The sequence below is a fragment of the Rhipicephalus microplus genome, chromosome 10, assembly GCF_043290135.1.
Source record: "Rhipicephalus microplus isolate Deutch F79 chromosome 10, USDA_Rmic, whole genome shotgun sequence".
NCBI classification, from domain to species: domain Eukaryota; kingdom Metazoa; phylum Arthropoda; class Arachnida; order Ixodida; family Ixodidae; genus Rhipicephalus; species Rhipicephalus microplus.
Window position 1 is genome coordinate 95390600 of NC_134709.1, and position 20059 is coordinate 95410658.

At 45.1% G+C, this 20059-nt stretch overlaps 1 protein-coding gene across 2 annotated transcripts in view; it reads right to left on the bottom strand.

Moving 5' to 3' along the window:
• Positions 1 to 20059, bottom strand: part of LOC119181597 (rho GTPase-activating protein 45-like) — a 255502-nt gene that overhangs the window by 29533 nt on the left and 205910 nt on the right. For both annotated transcript variants that reach the window (XM_075875919.1, XM_075875918.1), the window contains 5 exons: positions 8867 to 8946; positions 7165 to 7350; positions 6088 to 6218; positions 4452 to 4826; positions 897 to 1186 (listed from right to left, as the gene is read on the bottom strand). In XM_075875919.1, coding sequence (XP_075732034.1) covers positions 897 to 1186; positions 4452 to 4826; positions 6088 to 6218; positions 7165 to 7350; positions 8867 to 8946 — 1062 coding nt within the window. The remainder of the gene's footprint in view (positions 1 to 896; positions 1187 to 4451; positions 4827 to 6087; positions 6219 to 7164; positions 7351 to 8866; positions 8947 to 20059) is intronic.

The window sequence follows — 20059 nt, forward strand, 5'->3', positions numbered from 1 at the left end:
GTGTGAATTCAACGTTTTAGTTGACACAGGTGCTGATTATTCGGTTTTCAGTTATGCTGCCGCAAAGGATTTAAAGAAAGTTTTGACGCCTTGGAGTGAAGCCTAAATACGTACGCATGGCTGGCGGTCATCTCATCACAGCTCTGGGAAGATGTACCGCGAAAATTGGAATTTACAGTGCTACTTACGTTGAAGATTTTGTCATACTTTGAGAGTAATCTAGGGATGTAATAGTGGGAATGGATTTTTTGCTAGCGAACGGAGGTATAATCAACCTGCAGAATTTCAGTGTCTCAATTTTAATGAAACTGGCCATAGACACAAAGGAGCCTGAGTACACTGCATTACGTGTGTAGATTGTGATGTTACCGTGCCACCCCGATGCAGCGTAATGGTCAGTGTACGAAACGAAGCATTCCTTGACTCTGAAGGTATAGCAAAGGCACAACAGTGCGGAAATTGTCCACATTATCCGTATGAAACCCTATTATGAGAGACAATGAAAAAGCTTCCTTGTTTGCCTTCCCCCATCACGCATAAGGACGATGCTTATTTCGAATGGGGCTAATGCCACAGAGACTAACTACATGATCCGGCATTATGAATTAAGGATCAACGTCCACGGTCTCACGCACGCTCGTGCTTCTGGCAGCGCAAGTCATGCCTCTCGTGCACGGGCACGAATCAGTGTGGGTTTGACCTGCGAAAAAAAAGGAGACGCGCTCGCTGATGAACAGTTCTGTTTTCGAAATGCTCTAGCGGACTCATTCATTTTTTTGCACCTAGTTTTCAGGGCACATGTTCACACATAATAAACTAGTTTTTAATGTTTCTCCTCTTGAATCTGTTATAATATTAGTTTACGCATGCGTCTTCCTGTGTCCATCAATACTTGCCTCGTTCGTAAAAGGGTGGGACCAAACACGATGGCGAGGTTTCCTGCGGGCATCTGGTTGAGGTGCGAGTGCGCCGCCACACGCGCCAAGTGACGCAGCAGTGCTGCGAGGGTGCGCGCGTGCAGAGGCGGCAATTGCGCCACCAGTGATCGCAGTGCTGCCACCACGGCCTCTTCCTCTTCGTCGTCGTGATGATGATCGCCTTCATCCTTGTCGTCCTCTCCCAGGTCTTCTTCATCCTCTTCTGGATGGTGGTGATGGTGGGTGAGGCCGGTCCCACCCGGATGCTCCTGCGCACGCACGTCATCACCCATGACCATTATCACCTCCTAAGGGATACTCGTCTATGCAGTGGTTCTGTGTGCTTACAAAGCAAGCAACTCAGTACCCGTCGCACCAGCTTGTCATTGAGCACTAATGCTCAATAACAAGCTGCTCACTAATGCTCAATAACATCCATTTCGATATTTGAAGTTTGATTGATATGTGGGGTTTAACATCTCAAAACCACCATATGATTATGAGAGACGCCGTAGTGGAGGGCTCCGGAGATTTCGACCACCTGGGGTTCTTTAACGTGCACCCAAATCTGAGCACACGGGCCTACAACATTTCCGCCTCCATCGGAAATGCAGCCGCCGCAGCCAGGATTCGAACCCGCGACCTGCGGGTCAGCAGCTGAGTACCTTAGCCACTAGACCACCGCGGCGGGGCGATATTTGAAGTTTGATAGTAATATTTGTGAAACGCCGTAGTTGATGTCTCTGAAAAGTTAGATCACCTGGGGTACATTAAAGCAAAAACTTTACCGGCCTAGTCAAGAGAGTTTCGCTGTTTATCACCGCATGGCCTTTAAGAAAAAAAGAATCCGTTTGTGGGTGAACGCCATCCTTCTGAAGTCATCATCATCATCATCATTGTAATCAAACAAAGAACGGATACCTCGTGACACTCCACCCAAGATTTAGTTGTATCCTTGCAGTTGTGCCCGAGACTAAAGTGAGCGTATTCATCGGCTCATCGGGCTATCTCTCCAAACGCCTTTCCGCAGCGTCCAAAGTTAAAACACAAGAAGCGCGCGCATCTGCTAGCAGAGTAGCACGTGGGCATCTATTGGTGGCTTAGAGGCATGAGGTTTTGTTTTAAAGCTTTCACTTGCATAACTGGGAATAGCTGAGCCACACCACAACACTTTCTGGCGTTAACGTCCCAATCTAACCATTTCGCAGCATGTGATCTTATTGAGAACTGGCAGCTGACCAAAAAACGCCCCCACTCTCTCTATGGGAATCACAAGAAATGTGAATGCATTGCATAGTCTCCATAATGGTGTTTCGCATGTGAGAACCAAGCATTAGAAGAATAATGTTTTTTATACCGTGCAGACAATAGCGGCGTTTTTCTGTCGCGAGAAACGTGTTATGTGTTTCCAGCTCTAGTAGCTAGCGTGCACGATAAAAAAATACTATGAAGTGTTCTCGGCTCGGCGTTGCCGTTTCGCAGCGGCGTATCGAGCACACATTTCCGGATGTTCTTGAGAGACGTTCACCCACGGAACAGTTGAGAGTGAGGCACGAGCAGACGAGAAAGATGGGCGCACGTAGGAGAGAGAGGGAACGATGAGAGAAGTACCGGTGAAGCACTGCACCTGTCGTTGTACCCGATGGCAATAATGCAAGCATCTTATCAACAAAAATTCTACACAAATGCTGAAAGCACAAATGCTACAAACGCGTTTCAAACGCACTGCATTGAGGCGGTGGCAAGTCACGTCCAAGTCAAAGAGGTTGAGGCTTCGGTTGCTAGGGGCAAGGATAAGCGCATGTGCCCGCAGATGTTGCTGACAGCTGCTGATGCTGACGCATGACATAGTGGGGGTTCCGGTTGCTAAGGGAGAGGGTGATCGATGGATCCCGACAAATGCGTGGCATAGCCCGTCTAAGAAATGCATTTGCATTTAAAAATGCGGGCGTGGAGTCCATTGTATGCAAGCACTGGCCAGGAGAGAAACGAGCTGCAGACGAGTGCATCGGGAAATTTTAAGGGAGATAAGCACGCGGGGGCAAGTCGGAGAATTATCAGTGCTGAGTGCACCATAGCAGAACGAAATACACTACGGCATTGTTGTTGTTGTTGTTGTTGTTGTTCCTCAGACAGACAGCGATGCGTTTGAACAGGGTTCGCAAACTTACCGCCCATGGCCCTCCTATGGCTGGCTTCACCCCACACTTTTTTTATGTTCATGGGCTACACATGCATGACTGCCTTAAATAATTGTTTTCAAAGTGCATGCCAAGTCGTTACACTTCTTGAAACAGGACAGTGAAAGAAATACTATAATACACAATTGGCGTCCAGATTGCAGTCATTTTGGACAATGGTATCGACATGATGTTGTAATTCTGGCATCAAATTTCAATCAGAAATAATCCGTATACGAGATAGTCAAAAGGCTTCCTTTCAAATGGCAACACTCGCTGACAGTTTGTGCATACCTTCATCCCGGCTTTTACGCTCTTCACTGAAACAGCCCTTGCGGGACAAAATTTCGTGACTGCGGCTGAGGCATGCATCTCTTTCTCTTTTTTATCACAGTCACCAGGATCTATGGAGCTGTCACTCCACGCAGCGGCAGTCGTAAAAGGCGGCATGGAAGCCCCATCTTCAAGCAATCTGTGGTCATTCCTAAAGCTGCATGAGCGAACAGCGATGACAGGTCCCTTCATCTGTTTTGCTTCCGTGTGCCTAATTTAGCAGCTTGCGTGATTTTACAGATACCAGAGTCAAAGCGAAGCATTTAATTGCACCTTTTCGCATTATTTACAGCAGTTTTCGTGGTCATTCAATGAGATGCATTCATATTTGCCTGTGCTCGCCCGGCACCATGCTCGGTAGTTTAATAATAATAATAATAATAATAATAATAATAATAATAATAATAATAATAATAATAATAATAATATTATTATTATTATTATTATTATTATGTTTTACGCCACAGAACCCTGATACGATTATGAGAGACGCAGTAGTGGAGGGCTACAGAAATTGAGACCACCCAGTGTCCTATAACATGCGCTGACATCACACAGGGCTCTAGCATTTTGCCTTCATGAATCGAAACGCGAACCGCCACTTCCGGGATCGAACCCACGACCTCCGGGTTAGCAGCAGGACCCCGCAACTCCTACACCACTGCGGCGAGCATAATTTAAATTAGTGCGCAAATATTCACGGCGAGATGTATAACTGAAAAAAAAAACACACTGGCCCCCAACCACCTTACGCATTTATATCACTAGCAGTGCCTCACCTTTCAAACGCACTATTACAGTTGCAGTAATACGCTGAAAAAGCTTTAATGTAGGAGACCCAGAATTCTGAGTCGATATCAACCGGATTTACAAAAGAACTTGTGTCGTGTCTGTTTGAGAATATCACTTAGGTGGCTGATTCGAGATTACGATATTTCTAAATGTTCCTTTGGCTGAAACGTCAGCAACGACCTTTTGAAGAGCGTGTGCCGTAAAAGCGTGCGGTATAGAAAACGCGTACCTTGGCCAGCGCGATGAAGTGCGGGTAGAGACGGTAGGTGAGCAGCGGTTCGGGCAGCTGTCTCAGGTACAGCTTGAGCACGTTGGCGACCACGTGCGGGGGTGAGTCGCTCAGGTCGACCAGGGTGGCGCCGTTTTCGAAGCACTGGCACAGGCGCTCCACCTTGGACTTGACCCCGGAGACCCGGTAAAGACCGCGGACACCGTAGCCTCGCGCGTCCATCTCGGCGATGCATCGGCGCACAATGTAGGGCACCTCGTCCGCCGGCTGCCCGCCAAGCTCGACGCCGAAGGTGGTCATCTTGCGCGGCAGCCGCTTGTGGCCGCACCGGATGGCCAGGGTCTCGAGGCACTTCTTGTGTGAGGACAGGCCGCACTGCGATGACGAGCACAATAATGTATAATGTGTCTGTTTGTCTGTATATCTGTGCTTATCTATCAAGCTACATACCTGTGCATGACTACCGTATGAACGCAATTTACACAAATCTCAGAATATTGTCTAACAATAACCCATGCATATTGCCACAAAGCTATCTTTTTTGCATAGCTTTATAGTGATGCTTTGAAGCTATCCTTGTACATAAAAATACCAATGACATAATAATAATAATAATAATAATAATAATAATAATAATAATAATAATAATAATAATAATAATAATAATAATAATAATAATAATAGTAATAATAATAATAATAATAGTAATTGTTGTTCTTCAACGCCACAAAACCACCATATGGTTTTGAGAGACGGCGTTGTGGAGGGCACCAGAAATTTCGACCACAAGGAGTTTTCTGACGAGCACTTAAATATAAGCACTCTGGCCTCAAGCATTTGCATCTCCATCAAAAATGCAGGTCCTAGCGGCTGGAATTTGATTCCGCGAGCTGCGGGTCAGCAGCCAAGTGCCTTAGCCACTAGACCACTGTGGCAGATCCCATCTTTGCGCATCTAAATTCGTGTTTGTTATATTCATCGGCACTGTAAATAGATTTCGTTTATGAAATGCGCTGCTACCTATTTTCTCTTTTTTTTTACAATGCGATTTGAGGGGGCCGGGACAGATACCATATTTACAATCATGTAAATATGGTATCTCGGGGGATCTACCAACTTATAAATTCACACATAAATCTGTATGTATAATCCATGTGTTCTCAGCAACCTTTGCCTGCCTTGCATTGAGAAGGGAGCTGGGAGCAGTGGATTGAGAGAGTTGCTGCAACTGAAATGACAAAGTAAACCAGAGTGACAGAAAAAGATTTAGAAGAAAGAGAGAAAGGCTTCAAGTAAACTGCATCCCCCACTGCTGTCGACTGGAACTGAAGACCTGACTTAGCTTGAATAAAGAAACAACACAGATATGACTCCCAGATAAGTTATTGGGAAGAACAGAAGAGGACATTTAAAGGGATCGAATTGCCGCAGTTTTGCTGTCTGAGGGATTGCAACTGGCTAGAATTATTTTTTTTTCAGTTCACGCATCGCACATGTGCAGCATGGTCAAACTCTTGCTCTGCATGGCCACTTTAAACATATAAGACAGAACAAAAGAACGCACAGATGCCCACAAAGCAGAGAAGCATACATGCAACAAACGCACTCATGCCCACAAAGCAAAGTGACTCCGTACCTCCGAGCACTCGACTCCTTGGAAATAGACGTAGGAGTCGCATTCTCGACAGCGAGAAGGCGTGCGTAGCTTGCGGAAAGAGTGCGTCTCGGCGGCCAGGGATAGACACATGGGTCGCCCTGCCGCTCGCTCTGCAAGAAAAAAGGATCACGCCCGCACATATGTGACTATGCTTCATTGGCCCTTCCTTCCCACAAAAAGCAGTGATTCAACAGGTAGGTGTTACAGGTGAGTTGGTATTAAGTGATCAGTAAGACAAAAAGCAGATAAGTGAGACAGCTATTTGATGACTAACTAAGTGCATATGCAGTCATTCAGCTCTTGCTGATTGTTTGAGTAGTTGCATGCAAGATATGGGGACCAACTTTCGGTGCTGCTTTACATTCCTTCCCAAAAGCTCAAATACTAATACCTTCTTTTTCCACACCAACGTCATATCCCCTATTCATGCATAACCTGTGAGGACATAGCACTCTCTCAAATGCTTTTCTCTGAGATCATGACATGGAATAAATTACATTTTTGCGTTTCATAGAACATCACGGTGACGTCGACATCACGTGCTGATTTTCCCTTGGAGTGATCATTAGCTGCCACAATAAAAAGAAGGTGGTGGGGCAAAACATTATACTGTCTCCCACTAAATTGAACCGTGTGTGAATGCGAAGCAGCACTCGTGTTCACTAGTGTTTCCATTTACATGTTTCCGCATATGTTTCACTTGTGTGTGGACTTTTGTATATGTTGTGTACCGTTTATGTTACCTTCCTCCCATTTGTGTGTATTACCATGTGTGTGCCGTCAAGTGAACACTCAGCACTGCTAGGAGAGTGAAACGAAGCGACAGCGCGCAACATTATATACGAGCGCACGGCTGTGGCGGAGAGATAAATGGGAGAAGAGAAAAAAAGCGAAGGCTCTGCTGCCTTCTCAGGCTCACGCAAGGAGAGGGGAAAGATTTGGCGCATATGCAGTGGGAGAGAAGCGGTCGCCGAGGGACAGACACAGCCCCAGGCAAAAGCTGCTTCACATTTTAAACAGCCGAAATGAAAAACTGTGTGGAAGTCACACACATACCGTTGTCGTGGTCGGTGTCCAGCTCGTCTCCTGATGAGACAGTGAGCAGCATGGTTCGTGCCATCGCCTGCGGGCTGGCAGCAGGACTCGTGTCTCCTGACCGGTTGCTGCCTTCCGAATCGCTAGCGCCGCCGGCCCAGCCCGCCGGGCGCGACGTGGCAGTGGTGCCGCGCAACATGCGGTCAACTGTAAGCATTAAGTCATACAGCAGCACTTAACCCAGAATACTATAGTTACGGCAAAAGTTAAAGGACACAGCATAAAAATTAACAAAGAGACAAAAATGGACTCTGATACTTATCACAGGTGTGTGGTAGTGGAAACTGTACGTCAGTGTTCATGTACCTCGGTGTATTTCTCTAGTTAGCACCACATTTCGTCCTACTGCCAAAGCTGGTCTCAGAGGCCACGTAGAAAGAAGTGGGTGGTCCAGATCTGCTCTACCAGGTGCACAGCAACAATTCGGCTACTTTCAAAAAGACTGTGTTCTTTCTTTGAACTCATTAAATTAATTTTCATCAATTACTGTGACTGTGAATTGGCCTTTATCTTACGTAAACCTATGCTCTAAAATTATATGCATCAAATAGAACACTTGCTTAAAATCAGAATCATCCATTTTGTAACAACTTTGCTTTTGCTATAGATTTTTACTGAATGTTCAGAAAACGGAAGCAAATGATCTAGAAGAAGTTCTTGGAATTGAAAGAAAAGTGTCCCTCAGTTCTCGTACCACAGAAAAGCTCTTACATTGTATCATGGCCCTGGCTCAGTTCACTTAGCAAGATCCGCCGCAGCAGTCAGCAGCAAAGATGCACATTTCGCTGTGCCTCTTAAAGGTGCCCTGCAACACTTTTTCAGCATGCTCATCATGCCCAGTAAATGCTGCCGATCGGTAGTAGAGGTTTTCATTTACTCATTCATTCACTGTTTATTCAGACAAAAACAACGATTGCCTAGGTTGAAGGGGCTAAAGGCAGATTACCTCTGCCTGACTAAGGTCCCTCCACCCATACATTTTCCGACAACACGCGAGTCAAATATTATAGCACAGCACGCGGCCTGAAATTCACAATAAATTATCAAAGTCAGCTAAGAATTGCTTTCTCTTCTCTCAACAAATGGCGGAATATGCCCAAAAATCACACGTGAATTACCCATCTATCAGCCATTGGCTGATTTGAACATGTCGCGCTCGCTCGTTACAAAGATCGCCACGGGAGGCCGCAACTTTCCATGCGTGCGCGCGCAATCACACCGAAAAAGCAATGCATTCGAAGAAAAAAAAAGGAAAGAAAAGTGCTCAAGGCCACAAGGCACGTGTGACGTTTTTCTGTGGCCCTGCCATCTCTCCCTGCTTAGGTTCCTGCGCTTTTACCGGGGCGAGAGAAGAGATAATGCAATTGCAGCATGTGACAAACCTTTGTAACTCCACTCGCACTGGATATATTCTTAAAATTTTTGCTGCATTGAATTCGTGAGGCAATAAGCTTTTCCAGTGAATTCATTCTGTGGTTACCTGAAAAAGCATTTCAGGGTCCCTTTAATGACATTAGTTTATGCAACATCTGTTGACATGAATAAGCGGTATTGAAGTAGGTGCTGAGTCGTACAGATTATACGCCAGCTTCTACCATTGTGTTTACACCGCCGGGATCTCCTATCATTATCCATTGTCACATTCGTCATACCACAAACTCACCTTCAGAAGATAGCCTGACGTCGAGTGCAGTCTGGTCCAGTGGCTCCAGTTCGGCTTCATGTACCCTGCGTGACTCCGTTCTGCATCATACGAGAAAAGAAAAGAAAAAAATCGATGCGATCCTTGTGATGTGACACGTAAAAAAGTGCACATCATGTCGTAAAACAAAGCCACAGTTTGGCCGAAGAGGAGACTAAGTCAATGTGACAGCAACAATTTACAATTTCGCTAATTGACTGAATCATTTAGCCTACGAAACAAGACCGATAGTACATGTGCGATAATTATTGGTGAATGCTTTTGTGGTTTTCTTTTTTGCACCTTTTGCACACTTACAAGGGTGACATATGATTGATAAATGAGGCTTCAAATAAGGTGCGAAACAGTAGTGCGAAGGCTAAATATAATCAACCAATGCATGCACAAAGCATGGATATACATATCGGAAGTTGATATCACAAACACCATGCTTTATACAGAGGCTTCCCACCATAATCAGTGCGCTCCTAACAGCTACTGAGTATGTGTGTATATATATATATGTATGTATGTATATATATATATATATATATATATATATATATATATATATATATATATATATATATATAGTTGCAGCAAGGAAGTAACGCTGGCCCCGGTAGAATAAGGAAAAATAGAGTACGACACACGTTGATTTTGCATGGTATACTTGCTGACTGATGTATCGGCTGGTGGACCAGCCTTTGTCAAAGTAACAAGTACATGTCAACGCGTTTGCTTATAAAGACGATTCACATGGGATAATACAGATTGGCGGCGTATATCAGCGATTAGACAATTCATAGTGTGAAGTGTTCATGACGGTACAGTTAGTTATTATGCAAAAAAACTTAGATATGTAGAAATGTAAAACACTAAAGAACAGAAATCACTTCACGGACACAGCATAACTCTGCAAGAACCGGAGACAGATAATGATAAAACTATGATGAAAGCATGAATATCGAAATATCAAAACACCGCGTGATATTACAGTCAGATTGTGCGTCACATACACAGCTCAGTCATTGCGATATGAATAAAATGAGTAGTTCATACTTTTATTGTGCGCGCGCATTCAAATACAGTCTTGCATCCACATTCGTGATAGTGGCAGTGATTAATCAACGCAAGCGACTGTAAACCTTGCATACACAAATATACACAATAACAGAAACATTAGAGACAGAATCCAACAAGCTTAACCAATGACGCTACGGGCCGTGGGTTACGGCTGATAATGCTTGGTGGGCACGCTAGAAAGCATGCCTGTATTTTCGTTTATGCCTGATGACACGGTGTTGAATTTGTAGAAGAGGTACGATTCGGGAATTTCCTGATCATGGTGAGAATGAAAGCTCGATTCAAGTATAGTGACACTATTTTTTTCAAAAGAGTGCCCTGGTAAGCGAATATGTTTTGAAAGCGAGAGGTTAAGTAGCGTATTGATATGCGATCTATGGTTGTTGAAGCATATTCGGAACGATGTTTCTGTATGGCCAATATACTGTTCTTGGCAAGCGGCGCACTCGAGCATGTATATAACGTTAGAGATATCGCAATTAAAGGAGCAGCGAATTTTAAGGGTGAAGTTTGACGACATATTAACGGCTTCCTGAGTGGTTTGCATATGTAGACAAACCTAGCAGCGTGGTTTGTTACAAGGTGCGCAACCAGATGTTGTGGGTTCGTTTAATTTTGACGATATTAGCATATCGTGAAGATTCTTCGAGCGGCGGTAAACTACGCGAAGTGATTCAGGAAAGATATTTTTCAGATGATCACTTTGGTTAAGGATGTTGTGGTGGCATTTGAGTATAGAAAGAACCTTTGGCACTGATGTAGAGTAAGTTAATACGACATTAGTGCCAGCACGTTCAGGCAAACCATTTCCGCTAAAAATGACAGATCTATCCAATTGGTCTGCTTGGTCTATAGCATCATCAGCTAAGCCCGCTGGATACCATTGCTAAATGAGAGTGCTTTAAAGATGCTCGCAGTTAGATAGGAAATCTTCGCGGTCTGAACACAATCAGTAAGTGTGACTATAAGGTACACCTGTCTTACAATGTCGCACATGACTGCTCTGAAAATGGAGAAGCTGGTTTCTATCAGTAAGTCTGCGATATAATTTTGTGAGCAATTTTCCTTCGGAAAGCACAACAGTGACATCCAGAAAGTTGTTGAATAGCTGTACGAAAGCTTGATTGACCAATGAAAATTATTGAATCTACTTATAAATTTTATGAGTATGTCCTCCCCATTTGCCCAAATTAAGAACATATCATTATAAACCGTCTATAATACCAAGGATAAGGTCAGTGTTGGACAGATAATTATTTTCTAGAATGCCCATGAAAATGTTAGCATAAGTAGGACCTATTCGTGTTCCCATTGACGTGTCACTAATCTGAGCGTATTGACAATTATTAAATTAAAAATTATTGAGTTCAAGAATAGGCTTCAATAGCAATTGTAGGGCTTAATTATCGATTGGTTTCAAGAATCCTCGCATGCCTTAAGCACTGCAGCGATTCCATCAGCATGCGGTGTGTTAGTACAGTGAAACCTCGTTAAACCGTACCCGCGTAAACAGTAGTTTCGTTTTAAAAGTAGTGAAGTCAAATCTCCGACTTGGCGGTCATTGAACATAATGCACTTTGTATCCGCATAAGCCGTACCAGCTTATCGGGTATGTATCGGTTAATAAGTAGTTTTTCCAATTGTCGTTGCGCACTCGCCGCGGCATGTCGTCCCCCACTGGGCGTCCCGACAGAACAGCAAGCCCCAGAGATCGAAACACGCCTCGTTTGTGTTGATGATGATGGCGGCTGTGTTGGTGAGCGCCATCTCTTGGATTTTTCTGCAACAAGAAGCGCTCGGCCGGCTAGGCTTCTGGTGTTGTCCACGCGATGGCGCTTTGCACAAACACGCAAACACGGTGTGCGCTTGCTTTGCTTTCTTTGTTCCTTTGGCGCCGTGCATAGGTGTTCCCTGGTTGATCCGTGCCGTACAGCTCTCGCGTCATTTTTCACGTGTTGTGTATGTGTGCTAGTGCTGCTTCGTACTTGCGTCATCCCGAAGCTGGGACAAAAGCATCAAGTGTTGAAAATAGAAGAGAAATTGGACATCATTCGTGCTATTGAAAGTGGCATGAAAAAATCGGCGCTGGCACGCGAAAAGAACCTGCCGTTAACCACGGTGTGTGGAATTTGGAATTCCAAAGAGAAGTTGCTCGGCAGTGCTGCTGCAACTGCGAAAAGGTGCCGGCTACGCGGTTCGGCATTTTCGGATGTAGAGGAGGCGCTGTTGAAGTGGCTAAAAGCTGCACGGTCAAAAAATCTGCCTATCAGCGGACCCCTGCTCATGGAGAAGTCACTGGTTTTTGCCTCGCAGCTCAACCATGACAACTTCATGTGCAGCAATGGCTGGCTGGCCAGATTTATGGCGAGGCAGATCATTACCACGAGGACTCCTTCGGGAGAAGGTGCTGCTGCTGACGTGGATGGCGCGGAGCAGTGGCAAAATGGTCAGCTGAAGAACATCTTGGAAGACTACGCACCTGATGACATCTTTAATATGGATGAATCGGCACTATTCTTTAAGCTGCCACCAAACAAAACGCTCGCGTTCAAAGGCGAGACGTGCACCGGCGGCAAGCATGCAAAAGACAGAATATCAGTGGCGTTTTGCGTTAACACGTCTGGAACCGACAAAACTCCGCTCTTCGTGATCGGAAAGTTGGCGAAGCCTAGATGTTTCAAAGACTCCTGGTTGCCATCAGGGGTCTTCTATTGCAGCAACACCAAAGCATGGATGACGGCAAAACTTTTTGAGGAGTACGTGCGCCTCATCGATCCTCGTTTTGCGGCTAAGAACAGAAGAGTTGTTATTATTTTAGACAACGCCTCGGCGCACGTCGCCCTGGACAACCTGACAGCTGTGAAGTTGGCGTTTCTGCCACCAGACACAACAGCGATTGCCCAGCCCTTGGACCAAGGCATCATTCGAGCTGTAAAACTGTAAAACAGCTCTACAAGAAGAATCTGCTGTGCAGATTTCTTCTCGCTATTGAATGTGGCAAATTATTCTATATCGACCTGATTGGTGCGATTCACCTGCTCGAATACTCGTGGCAACAGGTTGAAGCAACGACAGTTCAAAATTGCCTCAAGCGTGCTGGCTTCAGTGTGTGTGCGGGCGATGCAGATGACGCCAGTGACACCGTCGACCAGACTTCGGACATCGTAGACAAAGCTTACAAAACTCTGCTAGCTGAAGTGCTGGAGCGGCAGGGCCTTACGGAAGGCATTTCCTTCCCCAACTTGAGAGACCCAGACAGCGATGTGCAGACATCTCCGGACATGTCCGACGAAGCCATTGTTGCCTCGGTTGTCGAAGTGTCGCCAAATGATAGTGATGAGGACGACATGGAAAACGACAACACGGGTGATCCAGGTCCGACAGTGACCGAAGCTGCGCATTGCGTCAGCGTCATGCGAGTATTTGCCGAGAGGAGGGGGCTGGCGGAAAAGCTGGCTCCCAGCATAAGTGAGTTTGAGGCCGCTGTCGTTGCTGATAGGCCACCGCGTGGTCAAATGAAGATTATAGACTTTGTCACACGAAGTTATTAAATTACTGCACGTTTTCTGTTCTTTCATCGCACTCCCCGAAGGTTTCTTTTTTTGACAGGTAAGTGAGCGACCTGACGCTATTTCGGTTAAGCAGTACTACCGTTTAGTACGTACTTTTTCCGAGCTCCGGCCAACTATGGTTTAACAAGGTTTCGCTCTATAAAGTGAGGCGACGTCCAGTGTTACAATATTGCATTTTGGGGAATGTTAAGAAATATGTCTTGAAGAAAATTATTGGTGTCCTTGACGAATTATGGAAGTGTCTCGGGAATATTTTTAATAACGGAATCATCATAGCGCGACAAATTCTCGGTTCTAGTGTTAATACCGGAGATAATTGGGCAGCCCGGGTTACCTTGTTTGTGAATCTTCGGGAGTATGTAAAATCTGCCGGCCGCAGGATTGAGCGGAGAAAGTGACCGAGCATTTATTTTCTCTAGTTTTATTTTTTCTCTTGATAGAGTCATCAGCTATATGCAAGATGGACTTAAAACTATCTGTTGGGTTGGTTGGGAGGGCTCTATGTTGGGTAGCTTCCGCTATGTAATCCTTCCTATAAGAATGACGATTGCTCCTCCCTTATCGGCAGGTTTCAAAACATGTCAGGGTTATTGAATAGCTCTTCGAACGCTGCTTTTCCCTTCTTCGTTAAATTTTGTCGGTAATGAACACAGGTCTTGTATGCCTTAAGGACGTCATGCTGCACAGCACTGATGTACACATTGAGACATTGATTACATTGTGGTGGTACCCGCGAGCCAAAGTACGCGTGAAAGATGAGAGCGGCCGCGCGCTCATTGCGCCATCTTGCTGGTAATGCTGAAAATACGATAGTTCCCCTCGAGATGCTCGCCAACAGCGGTATGTGGTAGATATAAATAGCTTGCCATTATTATGTTGAAGGAGTTATCCTACGGTGGCTCAGTGGTTAACGCCTCACATTTACGACGCGGAGGTCCCACGTTCGATTCCCCGCGCCGTAGTCTTCTTCATGGATTTTCTTTTCTTTCTAGCGTTTTCTTATATAGAGATATGTGTACTACAGTGTACAGTGATATGTGTACTACAGTGTACTACATATACGGTGCATGATGCCAGCGGCGAAATCCAGACGAGTGTCCATATCGGGCATGAGGACACACTATGGCGCCACCACGCGGAGGCATTCCTGTGACGTACATGGTTGGTAGAGTTACTAGTAGCATATACAGTAACTGTAGTGGTTGGATTGCTCCGCTGCCCTCTCGCGCACAGCCCGCAGCCGCTTTCGCGTCTCTTTTTTTAATTATTCTATTCTTGTACTTCCACTCAACGAGATCAGTAAATTACTGTTGCAGCTTCTTCCGTGACTGTACGAAGTGCTAAATAACTGCCACAGAAAAGTGTTTCGCTTCTCACAGTGCCTGACTGTCGGCGCCGTCTGCTATGACCACCTAAATGGAAAAACCACGGCGGCCGAGCGTGCCGCCTCTGTAAAAATTGACTACTCATTCCGTGTTGAATTGAAGCATCAAGTGGGTATAATAGTAAAAAAAAAGCTCGTCTTTGCTGCAAGAAGTGCGTGCAACCATGCTACTTCATTCATTGTAGGTTTGCATCTAAAGCCGGGTCGCAGCTCACATGGCGATCGAGCATGCACAAGTTATATTTATGTTTAGCACACATAACCCTACGAAGCACAACAGAGCGGATTGCTCGCTTTGTGGAAAGCATGGTGGGGTGGGAAGCAACACAGCATTCTTACAGCCACATGCAGTCGCAACCTTTCTGTTATGATTGTGGGCAAACGTGCAAATCACTCACGCGCATGCCTCATTCAGAGTTGTAACTTTTTTCTGTGGCATGCTCCTAATATCCATTGTGCAAAATTTCTACAGTGGTCAAACGTTGCACATTCCATCCCCATCTAGCCACACACAAGTGAAAATTACGAATGGTTGGTTCACTTCCAGAGCTTCTACAAAGGAATAAATCATAATTTTAAAAATGCAATCAGCCAGCAATAGCCTTTTACGCCCTTGAGCATGCTGGGAGGTCTTGCGTACCGTGATCTAAACGGCAATTTCATGTTTCAGTAAAATCACCTGTGCCCAGTTTTTTTTTTTGCAGTTTCAATAATACATTGTACGATATTTCACGGTAGCTCTTCGAAGAGGAATCAGTATTCGAAGCTGAACACGTTACCGCCTGTAGATAAAAACAACATCAGGAGGTAGTGACAGTGGCTATGGGTCCATTCTATGGACGTAAAAAGGATCCCTGTGAACTGAAGTCGCGAATGGCAGGCGCGTTGACAGAATTTTTTTTTTTTTCGGAGGGGGTACCACCTTGATTAGAACTAGGGGCCCGGCAGGCCGGTAGGTGTGGGCGACCGTTATTTTGCGTGCTATATACCATGAGAAAACTTGGGAGGGGGAGGGGGGGGCACGGGCTTGGTGTGCCACCTCCTGGCTACGCCACTGGCGGATGGAAACACACATGGTCGGGTACACACATGGGAACGGACGGCTGGGGAGGAGGATGTTGCTGGCGCAGACTACGGCAAAAGTTACCATGGCGAGAAAAAGAAGCATTAGCAAAGATTAGAGCGGTACACGTATGATGTAAGAAAGACGGTTTCGTCAAATGCGCAAGCCGAACATGCAGAAGCAACTGGCCATGAAATAGACTGGAACAGGGTAAAAATAATGAAAACAAAAAAAAAAGAACTGGACTTTCGGGCTATATATTGACTCTCTGTCAATTGAGAGTCCCATTTTAAAATATGTAATCGAACTGTTTTCACATTCATGTTTCATTGTTAACGAGGCTCCCATGTGGGAACTGAAATGTTCTGCTTTTTTGTAAACATTCATGGTCTATGCTCATTTTAACTCCATCACCTTTCAAAGCGTTCGGTCGAAGCTAATTGGCTGCTATTCAAAAACAAAATGTTAGATCTATTCACCAAGCATGTGCCCACGATTACCGTAACCGAGAAAAAGTCATCCCCGTGGTTCAACATCACATTAAAACGACTAAGTAACAAAAAGAAGTGACTCTTTCGATTGGCAAAGCGATCCAATAGCACATGTGCGTGGAACAGGTACTACGCTGCAGAAAAAGAATTCGATAAACTTGCTAAGAAAAAAAAACTTTCATTTTTTTCACAAACATTGCCCGCTATGTTAAGCAACGACCCCCCAAAATTCTGGCGCACAACTAACCCCAGTATTTTCCAACCTTTAGTACTGCACAACGATCAAAATCATCCAATTCCCGATCACGAGGCTGCCGAACAACTTAACAGCTTTTTTTCTTCCGTGTTTACCGTTGAACCTGTCGATAACTTGCCTTCATTTCTTAATCTCAACCATAGTGAGATGCCGGACATCACATTCTGCTCAAACGGCATCGCAAAACTAATCGACTCACTGAAACTCACATCTTCATGCAGCATCGATGGTATTAACGCGAAAATGCTCAAAAACACGAAATCCATTGCTGGTACACTACTCTGTCATATTTTTCAGCAGTCGCTATCATCAGGAGTGGTGCCGGAAGATTGGAGAGTGGGAAAGATTGTTCCAGTGCCCAAAAAAGGTCCTTCATCTCTTTGCAGCAGTTATCGCCCCATTTCCCTTACTAGCATTTGCTCCAAACTAATGGAGCATGTTATTTACTTTAACATCGACAAGTTTTTAGTCAGCAATAACTATTTTCATTCCAGTCAGCATGGCTTTCACTCAGGATTTTCATGTGACACACAACTAGCTTTATTTTATCATGATATCAGTTCCAGCCTCGACATAAATATACCTGTTGACGCCCTCTTCTTAGACTTTGAAAAAGCATTCGACAAAGTCCCGAATCAATGGCTACTACTAAAGCTTTCTCGTCTAAACATTAATACAAATGTATTTAATTGGATTCGCAGTTTCCTTACCAATCGCCAACAATTTGTGCGTGCTAACTTCGTCTCATCTAGCCGTTAATCTGTAATCTCTGGTGTGTCGCAAGGTACAGTGCTCGGACCATTACTTTTTCTCATTTACATCAATGACCCTCTATCAAACATCTCTTCAAGCATTCGCCTCTTTGCAGACGACTGCGTCGTATACCGTCCCATAGCAAACAGCACTGAAACTACTACACTTAAAAACGACCTCAATCTAATTGTATCCTGGTGTGATAAGTGGTCAATGTCTTTAAACATAAAGAAAACTTCATTGGTATCTTCTCATTGCAGGCCCCATCACCAGTCAGCACAATACACCATTTCCGGCACTGCAGTCTCACCCGCTGAATCATACAAATATTTTGGTGTCACATTTTCAAGTAACATTTCCTGGTAAGCCCACGTGACTAACATAGCCAACTCCGCGAATCGCACTCTGTGTTTTCTACGTAGACACTTAAGACTTGTGCCCCCATCAGTTAAACTAATATGATATGTCACACTTGTTCGTCCAAAATTAGAGTATGCATGTTCTGTCTGCGATCCCCATCAATCTCATTTATCCAACATTCTCGAATCGATTCAAAACCGTGCTGCGCATTTTATCTACTCTGAATATACCTACCATTCCCGTGTTTCCAAACTTAAAACTCGTGCTCACCTTTCTAATCTAGAATTACGACATCATATATCTCGACTATGCCTTTTTTACAAATTTTATCATGCCCCCATCGAAGTTCTAGCCATCCTGCCAGTTCATCGCTCATCAAGCCGCACAAACCATTCAAGCGCAGTGTATCCTCCACCAGCCCAAAGCACCGCACATCTTCGCTCCTTTTTTGTGACAACCGCATGGGACTGGAATCGTCTGCCTACAACTACCGCGCACCACTCCGACCCGCATCAATTCAAGATTGCCCTCGAATCACTTTTTTTATTCTGTAATTAATACCCATCCCTCATGTAATACCCCAGCTGGGGCCTTTGAGGTATTCAAAATAAATAAATAAATAAATAACAACAAAGAGAGGTGACAGTGACACTGCTAGCGGCCGCGACAGTGACATTGCGTACGTAGCGCACTGTGGCACGCCCCTGGTAACGTTTACTGGAACTTTCCGCATTGTGTAGTCTGCACAAGTCTGCATTGGTGAAGTCAGAGCAATACAATGCTGTTAAAATATGAAAACACCGTGAAAGCGCTGTTAACAACAACGCATCAAACCGCCAGATTTCCTTTGCCAGCGAGGCGAGATCACGTCATCCAACCCCGGACATCACAGCGATTGCAGCGCTCGCGCCTCCAGTGGTGGGCCTCGCGCCTAATAATTGCTATTGCAATAAAAACGAAAAGAAATAGGAGGCAGCATGAAGACTTGCGGTCAGCTTTCACATGACAAACATTTCTGACACCGTTCTCGGAATCTACGACCGCTGCACATTAACCAACAACGTCTTCGAACGCAAGAAGCCATAAATGCGAAGAACAATAACTTTCACTGCGACGCTCAACTTTCCGACCCCACAATGTGCCACAAAAAGTTTCAGCAACGACCAAGTTCGGCTGATTAGTGACAACTACTTCCGTGCAGTTGCGGCGGTGCCTTAATGGTAAGCATCAGAAAAGAGCGATAGCGCGACAGCCGGTGGCGATGAACATGTCCTTCTACTCAGCGCTGGCAACCTCATCTCAGTCATCTGCAGATAGCTGCTCAATGTAGTGACAGCGGTACAAGTGCGTCACGGCGCCGTTCGCAATTAAATTCGCCGCCGTTGCGTCGTGCGAGGCCGCTTCCGCGCGTTGCCTTCATTGTCCTAAACGAACAGGCTACTCGCTGCACCCGAGCCCGATCCCGACTGAAGCATGCACGAAGAAAGCACAAATGCGGGCATATGTTGGATTGGAAGCGAACTGGCATGCGGCGACGAAAGCCGAGTAAGCGACGTGCTGCACGCAACTAGCCAGGTGCGATCGGTTCAGCGAGGCGGTATACCGCACTTCACTGGAACGGCCAGAGTTCACTGCGTCATTTCACACATGAAAAGGGCTAACTTGTGAGCGGAGGGGTCGTTCCAACTTTTGAAGAAAAATGCACAAGGAACAAAAAAAAAAAAAAAAAACTATTTGGCCACTAACCCAGACAACACTCGATGTCCTGAGGTCGTCCTCATATGGTACAATCGTCCTCGCACAGTTATCATTGACCTTAGTACTTACTGAGGACGACCCAAGCTGTTTTGACCCGGAAATGTCTTTTCGAGTGCTTTCTGAGGACAACAATTGGTCCGGAAAAGGTCCTGTCAAGGATCTTTTGGGGATGACAATAGCATTGCACTGCGCACTTAGATATAATTCCTCAAAACCTTTGCGCACCAAGCAGATGCATTTCATATGTGAAAACTTTCTCCCCACATTCGTTTCATACAGTTATAAAGTTATTGTATATTTTTACCTCGTTTGTTTCTTTTAATTTTGGCAGAAAACTTTCAAATTATGCCTTCCGCTTAATGACACGCACGTAATTCATTGGCTTGGGTATCGAACCTGGTATTGCGAAATATACATTTGAAACATTGTGTTCTTAAATGTCACAACTTTAA